Genomic DNA, 13,959 nt, shown 5'->3' with positions numbered 1-13,959 from the left:
TTGTCGTTATTGTTGTTTGCCGTTTGTACCCTGAACGTAGAGAACCTATAAAAAAAAAGCCGAACCTCGGCGTGTAAACAGAATCACTAAAAATGAAAAGAAAAAAAAAAACGTCACCCCAGCGCCCCCACTCCTCCTTCCGCAGGCTTTGTCATTTCGGGGAATTATGCAATGGAGCGTGCCACACACACACACACACACGCACGTTTTGGGGGCGCAAGAGAGAACAAGGGAGAAGGGGGGGGGGGAGGAGGTCAGAATGGAAGAGAAAAATGGGCGGAGGGGTGTGGCAGGAGGTAGGTTCATTTTGCACACCAAAAACCACTTCTCGCTGGCTCACCACTCGATGGCGGTGGTGATGAGGGTTGCTCCACCTACCCCCCCCCCCTTCCCCCCACGAGCAGAAAAAGGAACAGAGCAACGGTACCCACCGTCGTATCCGTGCACACACACACACACACACACACACACACACACACACACATCGAGCCGGTCGCGCCGGTCGGTTCCAACGTTTTACGGCGGCTCCCCCAGAAAGTGTGCCCACAAATGGCACACGCAAAATGGCCGCCATCGTTTGGTGACAAGCGTGCGGATTTGTGGGTTTTATTCCTCCCTTCCTCCCCCCCACCTGCAACCCTCCACCCAAAGTTTGCCGCACGCCCAGAAACATACCATTGTTTCGTGGGCTCCCAATCGCGTTCGGCTCCCACATACTGGCGGTTCCCCGCTTGGTGTGTGTGTGTGTGTGTGCCGATCTCATTCGTTTGCTCGCTCGTTCTCTCTCTCTCTCTCTCTCTCGCTCACTTTCTCCCTCTCTCTTCGAAAGGCTTCAACGGAGCAGTCACAGCTGCACATGCCCAACACGAACGCAAACCCGTGGACGGTGGGGTGAGGGGAGTGTGGGAGGGTGTGGAGGGGGGGGGGGAGGCAAATGATGTCTTCTCGCGCGCTCGGAGTTCGGAGCTGCCAGGACGAGAAACGTTTTCTCGCTCGCCCCTTGCTGGAGTCAGCCGGGAGGCGACCTCCCAATGTTTGATGTAGTGCTGGCTCGCTTCTTCTACGTCTGTCGATCGAGGGGTGGGGTGGGGGGAGGGGTGAAAGGGAGGGGTCGGTTCGGCCGGGATGTGCAAAGGATCTCGCATTCACACACGAGCAGCAGCATCGATCTCGGTCCCGCTCGTGGGGGCCCAAGACCCACCCCCAACGCCCCTACCGCTCTACGCGGGGTTGGGTTTTACACAGGCCACACACTTCGGGTTGCGTCTGTTGGCTAGTTTGGAGCGGTTTTCTGGTTGCGGAGTGGGGCGGTGCGGGAAGGATGGCGATATTCCCCCCCCACCCCCCTCCCAGGATACGGATGTTGGCTGTTTTGTGGGCTGGTCGGTCGTGGCCGAGTATATTGCCTTTGTGTGTTGGTTACCGTGGCCTGCGGCCATGCCACAACCTCCCGCCCTGCAGGAACCTTCTCGAAGAAGCAGTGGAAGCAACAAAAAAGAAAAAGAAGCAAATAAATAAAACCCCAACCAACTGACCGTCCTTCTTTGCCTTCGGGGCAGCGAGTGGAACGCTGCTCGGCAGCTGACCGAAAAGGCTTATGCTGTGCACTGCCGCCCGGCGGGATATATAGCACGTTCGCCAGCACGTTTCCCGCCCGTAGGGGGCGTTGGTCTTAACGGTTTTACGAAGTGCTTCGGTTTCTTCGTTTTCGGCAGAAGCTACGCATCCTTTCGGGAAGAAAAAAAAGGGGGGGGGGAACCAAACCAAAACAGCAACAAAAATCACATCCTGCGCGCACCGGCAAGGTTTTGCGCCAATCTCTCCGGCAAGGGCGCGCAGGAATGCTGACGTCCAGCAGACGTGAGCAAATGTGTGGGGAGCGTTGGTTTGTTTTTCTTTTTTTTTGGCTTGCTTGCAAGTCACCATTTTTCGCCAGCATCCGTGCACTGGTTGCGTGTTGCGAGCGGGGTACGTGCTTGCCATCCTTGTCGTGCGCGCAAAGGCGACGAACCTCGCCGTTACAAATCATCACGCGCTCCGTTCCGCAAAACGATGGCAAAATCCGGGTTTGCTGTTCGGCTGAAACACACACACCACACACACACACACACACACACACGCGTCTGTTCGAAGAAGGACCCTGGTCCCGCAGCCCCAAACCACAGTAAATGGAGCAAGCAGCAAGGACTTTTGGGAGTCAGCGCCAGAGAGCGAGAGAGAGAGAGAGGGAGATCAATTTTACTCTCTCGCAACAATCGAGGGGTTGTTGGGCGAAGGTACCGGCGGGGAAGGATTTTACAAGTGGTACATAATTGTGCCACGAAGCAAACAGAAGAAGCGGCAAAAGAACTCCTTTCTGTTTCCCTCTCTCTCTCTGTCTCTCTCTCTCTCTCTCTCTTTGTCCTCACCTTACCATGCCCTCCCCCCCTCCCCTTCTCTCCCTACCCCATTCTAGCAAGGCAGTCACTGGTAGGAAGCCACAGCCTACCACAATCGGCCGCACACAAGTGGTTGGTTCGTCGGTTGATTCATTGGGGTTGGTTTCGGTTGCAAATAGTAGACCAGTGCCACACGACTACCACACATACTACCACACCCACCCACACACACACACACACACACACACACACACACAGTCGTAAAAAAAGGACACGCATCGTGGCGTGTCGGTGAAGGCCTGGGGCAGGAAGCGTTGGGTGATTTTGATCTTTTCCCTTCTTTCCTGCCAAGAGGGTCGCTGTAGTTTATTTTGTTTGCTGGCGAGCGAGAGAGAGAGAGAGAGAGAGACAACGCGTTTGAGTGGGTGGACGGATGGGGCTGTTGGGCTTGTTAGGGGGTAAAACAAAGCACTGAAGGTACAAAATACTTCACCGACGCCAACCGTTGGAATTGATTTTTATTCCCCGTTGATGTCCTTTTTGTTTCACGTGTTTGATTTTTTGTTTTTTGAAAACCCGGGGCTGGATGATTTTGCGGGGGAGGTGCAACTCCTTGTAAAATGTAAAAAAAAAAAAATCGGTAGAATTAAAACCCCTTTTCATTGCAATGTAAGTCGAGCGAAAAAAAGGACACGAAAGATCCCGGCGGAAGATGAAAAGGTTCCCCCCGTCTCCACGCCTGTCACTTAACACCTTTGTTCCCCTCCAGGGACACCTTCACAATTTCGTAGTGTGTGTGTGTGTGTGTATAGTTATAAATAATCGCACTAGCTTCCGTTAGTCCGTGCTCAACCCGGGCGGAAGCCACGGCGAGAGCTCATTAAGCAAAAAGCTTCCAAAAATTATGCAAATTGGATGTACGTACTGAGGGGGAGGGGGGCTGGGGCGGGCGGAGTTGCTCTCGGGAAAGGGTTTTTCCCCGCACGGCCGCAGTGATAAAGAGCAAACGTACCTGGGAGGAGGGGTCGACCGGGACGGCGGCAAAAGGGCGACCCGAAAATCTAATTTCGTAAAACAGCTCTAATCATGCTGAAGGTGATTATAGTTTGTGCGCATCCTTTTATTTCAATGCTCTACCCTAATCCTTCCCTCCTCAAAAACACACCCACACACACACACCGAACCCCCCACTCTCCATCTCTTTCGCTTGTGCAGTGTCTTCAAATGATTGAAATTCTTCAATAAAAATACCCGAAAAGGCAAGCAAAAAAAAAAACAACAAGACAAAGTCTAAACGACCAGAAACCTCGACCCGAAAGATGCGTGCGGATGAGCAGCAGCGGCAGCGGCAACAACAAAAAAAGAAAAGAAAAAGAAAAAGAAAACACCACCCCGTAGTACTGTGATCTCCATCCCCAGCCCGCCCACGCGCAAAAACCAAACCAGCATGGGCCAAGGGGCAGAGAAGACGCTGCCGAGATGGGGGGGGGGGGGAATGGAGAGCGGAAAACCGGTACGATTGTGGTACGCCGGCTTTCGGTGGCTAAAAAACAGGCCAAAAAACGGCACCACAACCGCCGCCAAACCGCCATATTGCGCGCCCGGCCCCCTTTGCGCGTACGGCGGCGCACAACCAGCACGCAAATGGGGGAAAACGCGGGAATGCAAGAGCAGGAGAGCGAGAGAGAGAGAGAGAGAGAGAGAGAGCGCGCGAGAACGAGCGAGCAGGACCGCAAGGGGTCGGAGGGAAAAACCACCCAGCAGCATCACATCAAACGCGCCCGGAGAATAATCTCCTTAATCCATCCTCGGTTCCCGGTCGGGATGTTGATGCTCGGTTAAGAGAGCGAGAGAGAGAGAGAGAGTGAGTGAGTGTGAGAGCGAAAGGGAGGTAGTAGGATGCAGGGAAAAGGGTGGAATAAATGTAGCGAGTCCGCTGGGTGAAAGTGAAACCGGGGATGGAAAGGAAAGTAAGTTCTTGTTCGGGATTTTTCCAGAGAGTTCGGTTTTGTTTTTTTTTTTTTGCTGACTGATACACATATCATGCTTTATAACTTTCAAAAAAACACAACAGTGAAAAATGCAGAGGTTGTAGCATGTTCCATTTCGATAAAACATCACTTATAGCACTTCAAGAAGAAATAAAAAAAAAAAAACATCACACTCCAAACCGCTTATCAAAACAAACACCATGGTACACCAGACTCCTTGTCGAGCAATCGCCACAATCGAGCAGCGGAAAGGCGTGGCCTAGGCCCAAAAAATCGAGCCCGAACGGGCAGCGGCACCACGCAGCACGTGTGTGCACCAGCAAGGCTCCGCCCCTTTCGGTAGCGCGTGCATGCAACGGCACCACCACTACCACCACCACCACAGCCACACCAATCGGGGCCCCGATTCGAGCAGTTTCGTTACGGAATTCTCCATTTTTTTTTACTCCCGTCCTGCAAGCGAGCGGCTGAAACACGGACGCTTGCTGCGGACGGCCGGCACGGGTACGGTTTCATTCCATCCCAACCAGCCAGCGGAGTCGGTACTGCTTCTCCGAAGCCTGCAGCACGCACACCCTTCGCATTCGCATTTTTCGTCGTCGTCGTCGTCGTCGTCATCGTCGGTCAGGATACGCGCGCGCTTTTGGAAGGCGATTTTTGGAAAGGTGCGAATTCTGCAACCGTCGCTTTAAAGCAGAGAATAGGCAGTGTACGTGCGTGTGTGCGTGTGTGTACGTGTGTTTAATGGACAGAGTGCGGGCTAAACACAGTGACTGTTTTATGTTTGGAAGTGGTGGGAAAATAAGTCGTTTATCTTGTTGCTAAAAAGAAAATAAAAAAGGCCAGCGCGTGTGTGTGTGTGTGAGCTCTCGTGGAAGATAAGCCAGCGGAACGCTCTGTAGACGGGAGGCGACCGGGTATCAGTGTGCAGTGCAGTGGTGTGTTCCTACATCTCCCCTCCTCATCTCCTTTCCGCCAAACGCGAGGAGTACGGATACGACCGCAAATCGGCAACCGCTGCCACCGGGCTGGACCACAAGCAACAAACTACTCTACTATCAACAAAACCAACCGCAGCAGTGCCGCTTTTGTGATAACAGTGCCCGTCCAGTGAAAGAGGCTGCTTGGCTCGCGGGTGTTTTAATGCCTTTCTGCGTGTGAAACGAGTGCTTCCCCCGTAGCACATCGCGATAAGCGGCGCTGCCACTGCTTGATGCTGGGAGCGAACTGAGTGCAGAGAGTTTTCTGTGTGTCGGACGGACAATCGTAATTCGGCGCGCAATCAAATCGCAATCGCAAAACACCTGCTGCTGCTGCTGCCACGATGATGAACGATCCGGCCGCCCTCGGGATGATCCCGTTCGATACGATCGGGCTGTACGAGCAGCCCAAGCCGCGGTTCATCTTCAAGATGCCGCGCGTCGTGCCGGACCAAAAGTCCAAGTTCGAGAGCGACGACCTGTTCAAGAAGCTGAGCCGCGACAGCGAGGTAAGCGAGTGGGATTTGGGTGGATGGGCGCGCGGGCGGAATTTTTGTAAGGGTTGTCGCCGATTTTTCCGCAAACAGATATGAAGATTCATATTAATGGGTTGAAATGAATTCCAAGAATTGGCACCTTTGGTGGAAAGTGTGCTGGCGGTTTGATGTTATTGCTAAAAACGTAGCATCATTGGAAAACAGACCAAAATAGAAGATCTGGCAAAAACTTTGATAAACCATAATCTGAGCGATTTGGAGATGTCTTTGTCTAATGATGTCAACTAAAATTAACAGACAACACCGACGAAAGCATTGCTTCAAATGTCAAACCAGAAAGAAGAAACAAATCAGACATACAAACGTTTTACCCATCTTTCAAGAGATACTAAACTGGAGAGTTTAGAACTCATCTTTACAACAACATCATTCGGTAGAGAAGAAAGGAAATGTTCAAAACCATCTCCAAGTGTAGCTTGGAAGTGTTATTTCCCAAGAACTCTTGCAGGAATTCAATTCTTCCACACTCATGTGCACTAAACGCAACCAGAATGATAGAAATTCGTTTGCTCAGTTACTTTGGTTTTACGATCGGACATTTCATTGCAACTGTAGCGTAGCATCTTCACATCTCTTCAGAAGCCTTACAATTCTGAAGTAATATTTGCATTAGAGATTGTCAAATTATTTGCCTGCTAAATATAGCGGGTAGCAATTTAGAAATAACAAGAACTTGCTGAAGTTTTGTTGATTTCGTTTCAAATCCCCCATTTCTTTTGGTTGGGTTTCAGTTATTACGACGAAAATGTGTTGATTGTAATCGACATTAAATAGAAAACATTGAGCGAAATGTTACGCGTTGTCTGATGTTCGTTTATGTTTGGTGAAATGTTTTTTGTTTGACGAAAATCTTTTTCTTTAAAAATACAAAATTCCGAATGACTCCAACTTATTGCTTTGCTATTTTTCTATAAAAAAAGCGTGTTTCTGTTTTGAAGCATTAGGAATTAAGAGATTTAGAGATCATCAAAATGCAAGAAACCCGCGATCAAAGTAACAGTGATAGTAACAGTATTATTGTCTGCAATGTTTTTTTTTTGATCCTGTTAAAGATGATTTCAAATCATTAAAATGTGCCGTAAGAATAACTTAAATAAAGGAATATCTTCGTTGCTAGATCTTGTTTTCCTGTTATTTTGTGTGTTGTGTTAAAAAAAATGTGCACTATTGGAAAGCCTAGCCACAACTAGCAGCGTGCTAGTAGAAGTACACTAAAAAACCAAACGAGACTGGAAAAAACAAACACAGGAAAACAATCAAAATCGATGCACATCAAAGTGAGCTCTGCTTTGATGGCACCTAACGCATCTCGATCGGGAGCGTTAGCGTTTGCAACCCGCGTCCGCATCCGTACCTTTAACTGTGCCCCGGAAGAAAAGAAAAAAAAAACAGTGTTTCAACTCTACCGCACACACACACAGCACACACAAGTTTTAATCACTTTCTTGGCGCCGTCTTCATTTTCCCTGGAGGATGCCTTGTTGTAGATGCATTTTGTGCGGTGTTGTTTACGCAACCATTCAACCATCACTCATCCAAACATCGAACATGTTTGGCAGGGCTTGGCGTTGGGCCGACTGCTTGAAACGAGAATCGGGCGGTGTGACATTCGGCAGGCGTGGGGGGACACGGGTTTCGGACACTACCGCGGGCAAAGGTAAACAGTCATTAAACCCGCACGGGGGTCCATTTTTTTTACTGCGCGACTTGTTTGCTTAGCCGCTACGCCGCTACGTTCCCCTGCCTGGGTGCCGCTTTTGGGGCTGGCTGTAGGCCATATCTTTAAGGATCGGCAACGGCAGGCTTTAAAAAAGGGCCTGCCAAATAATTTAAAGCGAGCGCTCGCGGGAGAGGAGTACGATGCCACTTCCCCAACCATGTGGCAGACGGGACAGAGCGCGCACGCAAGCGCATCACGGCCGCTGCTCCAGCCGTGTGCTCTCTCTCTATCTCTCTCCCTTAGTGACGTAATTTAGCAAATGGCTTCCGTTTTGGCTCCGATTGCACCGGGGGTTGATGCGCAGTTACAGCGATAGCGGGATGCTGTGTGGCCTGGACCGGTGGTATACATGTACGTTCACAGCACACGGCGTATGTCTTTTTGCGATACTAACTGCCGCTGGGGCGAACAACCGGCGGCAAAAAAAAAAAAACGGTTGCGTTTTAGTGTCACTATTTAAAGAAAAAAGGTTTTCCTGTACGCTTTGCTTAATTTTTTCTCTCTCTTTGTCTCTTTGTCCCCCCGGCAGGTCCGGTACACAGGGTTCCGCGATCGCCCGATCGAGGAGCGGCGGGGCCGCTTCCGGGCCGGGTGCTGCGAGGGCCACACGGAGGTGTCGTTCGCCGCCACCGGCATCAACCTGCAGCTCGTCTTCAACCCGAACCACGGCCTCTACCACCACCCGCACCATCACCACCATCACCATCCCGCCCATCTCGGGCTGGAGAAGGAGTGTGACTTCGACAAGGAGCACGGCAAGGTAGGTGTTACGCCCGTTACGCAGTGCAGTGTGTCAGCTAGTGTTCCAATAACGCGATAAACTGCTCGCGGAGTGAAGAAAAACAGAAAAGCAAATTGCAACAAAATTAGAAATCAATCCCAAACTCTCCAACGGATGATGGGTGCGATACGGGGAAGCAGACAGCAAAGAGAGAGAGACAGAAAAGGTGGCCAGATACAAACCAGCACACCAAACAGCCCAGCACAGCGATGGGAAGAAGCAATTACACACAGCGACCGTTTCCTTTGCGCTTGTTTCTTGGTGAATTACTGCGGTGCTGCGAACCTGGGCAGCAAAAGGGACCAACAAACGAAGCGTCAAAAGAGCAGCAAGCAAACAAAAAAAAAAACGAACCAAAACGGTCCTCTCCGGCACTCCAAGGCCGAGGAGGACCGTTCGAAGTGCGCCGATCGATTAGGCCCGAAATAATTGAAAAGTAAATTTCCAATAAGCAGCAGAGCGAATGCAATTGCCATGCCCATCCCATCGGATTCCGGGGGTAGCGCGGGTGTGTGTGTGTGTGTGTGTGTGTGTACCTGGCTGATGGAGAAAAGGAAAGACAGAAAAGATTTGACAGAAAACCCAGGGACCAACGGTCCAGCGGAGATAATTGAAATCTATTCGCAATCCATCGGTCCTTGCTCTCTGTGTGTTTGAGTGTGTGTGTTTTAGTGTGTGTGTGTGTGTTGATATTTATCCTTCCCTTTTGTGTGAAAACTCCCCCCGCTTACCCGGTCCCGGGTGCTACCCAAGATGATTGTTCCTTTGCCTCGTTGCAACCAATTACATCATTTAAGGACGGCTGGTGCCGCGCGGATTCCGGGCATTGTCGGAGGATTTGCTGGCCACTTCACTGGACCGAACCGAAAGCATGCTTGAGCGGCTTGCTCGTTGGAGTGCCATTTAAGGCCATTTAGTTCCGGATGTCCTGTGCGGAAATGAAGAAACCGGACCGCGGCTAAAACACGTCCCATCGCCAAGACGTGCTGCCTTCAGGCGGTGGTCATCTACACCGCCCACCGCCGGCAGCCATGGCTGGATGCTGCACCGAAGCGTGTTTTTTTTTTCTTTCACCAGGCACTTTCTTTCTTTCATTTGTTGTTTGTTGCTTGGTCCGATCCTGCGCACAAGGCGGTTTAGCGCGCACCGTTCCCTTGTTGGTGGCAGGACACTCCTCCACGCCATCGTGCGGGCGTGCGTGTGAGCTACAGCTACATCCAGCTACACGCCAGTGAGCTGCTCGCTCAAAAGATACGATGCGAACATCTGCGATGCCCCGGTCGATCCAAAATTGTGAAGCAAAGTTGCGCTGGAAAGTTCAAGAAGAGTGCACAAACGCGACTGCAGTTAACAGTGCTTACACGGGCAGCTTCGGTGAAAAAAAAGAGAAAAAAAAGAGTGTCCAATTGACAAGTTGGAGTGCAGTTTTCACGCCCTGACGCGTCGGCCGGTTCTGCCTCTGTGCCCCCGTCGCGAGCGTTTTTTTTTTTTTTTTTGGTGCGGAAGGCACGCATTGATCGAACCGAAACTGTCCGGAAACCGGAACAAACGGTTGGAACCGTGCCGTGACTGGTGAATGACAGCAGAATTGGCACAATGGTTATTGTGTGGTGTGTGTGTGTGTGTGTGTGTGTGTGTGTGTGTGCAGGATGTCAATATGTGTTCTCCAAAGGGCGATGGGGGAGGACGTTTTGCAGTAAAAGTAAAATAGCTTTTTTTGTTGTTGTGCCAACGCGTTACAACGTCAATTTCCCCCAACTGTTCGTTCCTTTGCTTTTGTTGCTGCCAACCCCGGACAGTCAGCGGAAGGGGATGGAAATGGTGCGGGGCAACGTTGGAAAGAGTGTGCATGTTTAAACAAAACAAAACAAAAAAAAAACGGCTCCAAACTACATCCCACGCAACACGCTTCCCGGCGGCAGCTCGGCACCTGAACCTGTCCTGAAGTCTTTTGCACTTTGTTTCTCCTCGGCCCCAGACGGTTCAACGGTGTGCACGACATTACACGATTCCTACCACGTAATTGGTAGCCCGGTCAACGAGACGAGACAGGTAATCCGTCTTTCCGACAAGAGGGCTTTCCCGGCTGCGGCAGCCGCTAATGATTAGGCGGCCTGACGAAGGTGTCGGCCACCATCTGGGCTCCGCGCTCCCTCTGCTGGTTGGGAGGGCGTTTGCACTTTTCGCACACATTGCGTGTCTCTGTGTGTGTGTGTGTATGTGTGTGTGCGTACCCATCTGCCAGCTGTGTGTGTGTGTGTGTGGAGAAGCGGACAACCGATGATCGTAATTGTGCGCCCACCGACTGATCTTGGAATGGTTTGTTTTCGTTCATTGTCTTGCGGTGCGCGCCACATCTTCCAAGCCACCAAGCAGGCCAGACCAGCTGACGATTGTTTTGCGATTGTTCTTCGGGTGCTCTCGGGCACACACGGAGCAAAGTGTCGCTTGGAAGGAGAGAAGAAACCGAGAGAAAAAAAAAACACGACAGGCGCGCTCGCGTGCCACTAATTGTGCAGCAAACTTGTGCCAAAAAAAAAGCGGTTTGGAGTGGAGTGATTGGCGGTGGACAAAGTGCGTCTTAAGAGGGTGCCCCCGTTTTGCAGGGGGGGGGGGGGGGCTCAATGAAGCGTGCCACTGGGCCCTGGAGGGCCTAATTGCTGCCGTGCTGCCCATCAGGCACAGCAGGCAGTGAGCATCGGTGCCGGAGAGCAGGCCCACTAATCCCGCGCAGTCGGTCGGCGAGTGGTCGTGCGATCGCAGGGACTAGGCAGGCAGTATCCAATTACAGGCGGACTGTGCCGAGCGAAATGGCAGCAGCTGGGCCGGCTCGAGGAGTCACGCCGTACGGGGCTTAGCGATCGAGTGACACGCGCAGCCCACCGGCGACGCGATCGCGCCGGTACGGTTCGTCGGGTTCCGAGGCCGCTTCTCAGCACTCCGTTTGTCGCTGTTGCCGTGTTTAACGAGCGTAAAACAAGCGTTGTAAATTATCTCCCTTTTCCGGGGCCACCTTCGGCGAAGGGTGTGCGTGTGTGTGTGGGGGTGTACAACAAACATTGTCGTTTGTCACACGGTTGTGACGGGAGGGGCGCGCCCAATAGAGCGGCGGGGCCACACACTCATTTAAGCAGCGCGCTTGTAAACACACTATCGCACACGCTCAGCAACGCTCATAAATCGGGTTCGGGCTTAGCCCTTTTGTTTTTTTTCCGGTGGCAGGGGGTGTAGAGTATGTCAAATAAAAATGACACCACGTCACGGCAGGCTCAACGGCGGCCCCGAGGCGATCGTTTATCGATGTTGCGCCTGAAAGGTAGGCACGCGGTGCGACAAATGCTGCCTCTTTAACGTTTAACGTGTTTTGAGCATGAAACAATGACACACACACACACACACACACTTACGATTGCTTACAGACACAACACAGCGAACCGGTTCTAATCGATGTCTTTCCTTCTCTCCACTCTCTCCCTCTCCCCACCCTGCAGGTTCACATTAAATCGCACTTCATCATGAACGGTGTGTGCGTGCGCTTCCGGGGCTGGCTCGATATGGAGCGGCTGGACGGCATCGGCTGCCTGGAGATGGACGAGAAGCGGGCCGCCCAGGAGGACGCGATCCTGCGGGAGCAGCTCGAGCGGTACAACCAGCGGCTGCGGGACTTCGAGGACAAGCAGCGCACCTACCAGCGCACCACGCAGGACGAGTTCGAGCAGATGCGCCGGAACGGGTCCGGCATGGGGGTGGGCGTGACGGCCGGCTCGTCCGGCATGTGGCGGCGATAAAGTGCCAACCCGAAGGTGGAGGAGGAGGAGAAGTAAGAAGAAGAAGAAAACACGGTGGTTCCCAATTCCCTCCCCCCATACCCTTCCCCAACTAAACGCTGCCAATGAGACGTGTGTGCATGTGCGTGTGTGTCTCTCTCTCTATCTCTCTCTACGTGGAGTTGGGGTGAGTTAAGAGAAGAAGAAAAAAAAAGAAGAAACAAAAACAAGCCGCTTATCTTGCTGGAGAGCACAGAGCAAGCACGAGCCACGGCATGGGGCAGGGTTACTCGCCGTTGTGGTGTGTTTTGTTCTTTCTTTTCGTTTTCTTCTGTTCTTTAAATTGCCTCGTCTGGAAGTGTTTGTATATTGTACATTTGTGAATCAATCTGTGTTATGGATTATTAGTTATGTGTCCTTCCCGCCCCTTCCGCTTCCGTCCTACCGTTTGCCCCCTTCCCGAAACACGCACACTCCTTTCCTTAGTACACCGGGCCGTGTACAGTGTCAAATGGAGAATCGCAGCCTGCGGAAACAGAGAGAGAAAAAAAGAGAGAGAGAGAGAACATGTGCTTGCTTCTGTGTATGTGTGTGTGTATATTGTATTTTGTTTTTAGTTTTCACCAGCAAGAAACAAAAAAAAACAAACAGTAATGCCTCCAAAAAGAAGACCAAAAATGTCCGAGATGGAAAGGGGAGGGGGGCGCAATACACTAGATTTAAGCTAGGGGAAGAGAGATAGAAGATGAGTGCGTTTGCCATAAAAGTGTTTTTTTTTGTTTTGTTGTTTTTAGTGAATGAATGGTGATCGTTTTAATGTGAATAGCTCCCGCGGCAACAAAATACGACAATTGCACACACACACACACACATACGCATTCTCTCACAGGTATGCTGTTTTATGCACACTATTTTTTAGCTCCCCCTCCCCTCCCCTTCCTCCCCACTACTTCCCTTGCTATCTTTATCCCGCTGCTCCCCACGTGTGCGCGAGAATGCCAAAACAAGTGAAAGTAGTGAAATAGTTTAAATGAAACGTGTTTTGCAGATGAACGTTTAAAGCGCGGTAGCGCGAGCAAGAGAAAAAAAAAGGAAGAAAGGAAGAAAAACCGGATAGAAAAAGCCAACCCTCGTCCTGTCCGGGCGGAACGGCAAGCTGTACATAGTAACTATTAAGCGGGGCGGTAAAAAATCCAATTGACGTAAAACGAACAAAGCTACGAGCGAGACAGAGAGAGAGAGAGAGAGAGAGAGAGAGAGGAGAAAGGGAGGAAAACTCGGAAAAAAGATGTTTTAAAATACAGGGCTAAGCCAGGAAGGGGGAGTTTGGCAAGCCGGGAAGGTAAGCTGCGAAACAAGCTAAAATTATAATAAAAACAAAAACACACACCCACACCCCCCCCCCCCTTCGGGAGAAGAGAACAACACAAGAGGAACGTTTGAGATTGCACAACTAAAAGAAACTTTTAAAACAACACACACAGACACACATTAACAAAAACACACACTAAACCTACATACTAGAAGTAGACAAATGAAATCTTTCTCTCCGTTTGAAAAAAAAACAAGCAAAACAAGCAAAACACATCGTGTGAAACATGTCAGCAGCAGTCAGAAAGACAACAAACACGAACCTAATAACCAAAAGTAAAGCAAAAACAAACAAAAAAAAACAAAAAGACGAAGAGAAAGTAAAACGACGAACAAAACACACAAAAAAAAACAACATAAAATACAAATACAAAACAAAAAACAAATAATTTTGTTTGAAGTATAACTTAATTG

At 50.7% G+C, this 13,959-nt stretch overlaps 1 protein-coding gene across 1 annotated transcript; it reads left to right on the top strand.

The window, feature by feature from the left end:
• Window positions 1-4,879: 4,879 nt before the first annotated feature.
• Window positions 4,880-13,587, top strand: LOC121594808 (protein big brother). The gene is made up of 3 exons (XM_041918511.1): window positions 4,880-5,858; window positions 8,156-8,386; window positions 11,899-13,587. Exons 1-3 carry the CDS (start codon window positions 5,694-5,696, stop codon window positions 12,193-12,195), a joined length of 693 nt encoding a protein of 230 aa, XP_041774445.1. The 5' UTR covers window positions 4,880-5,693; the 3' UTR covers window positions 12,196-13,587.
• Window positions 13,588-13,959: the final 372 nt, after the last annotated feature.

The sequence above is a fragment of the Anopheles merus genome, chromosome X, assembly GCF_017562075.2.
Source record: "Anopheles merus strain MAF chromosome X, AmerM5.1, whole genome shotgun sequence".
Classification (NCBI taxonomy): Eukaryota; Metazoa; Arthropoda; class Insecta; order Diptera; family Culicidae; genus Anopheles; species Anopheles merus.
The sequence above is the reverse complement of the archived record's forward strand: the minus strand, read 5'-3'. Positions and strand labels throughout refer to the sequence as shown.

Coding starts and splice junctions, on each gene's coding strand:
- LOC121594808 (XM_041918511.1), top strand. CDS start 5,694: ATGATGAACGATCCGGCCGCCCTCGGGATGATCCCGTTCGATACGATC. Junction 5,859..8,155: donor AGCTGAGCCGCGACAGCGAG/GTAAGCGAGTGG, acceptor TCCCCCCGGCAG/GTCCGGTACACAGGGTTCCG. Junction 8,387..11,898: donor TCGACAAGGAGCACGGCAAG/GTAGGTGTTACG, acceptor CCCACCCTGCAG/GTTCACATTAAATCGCACTT.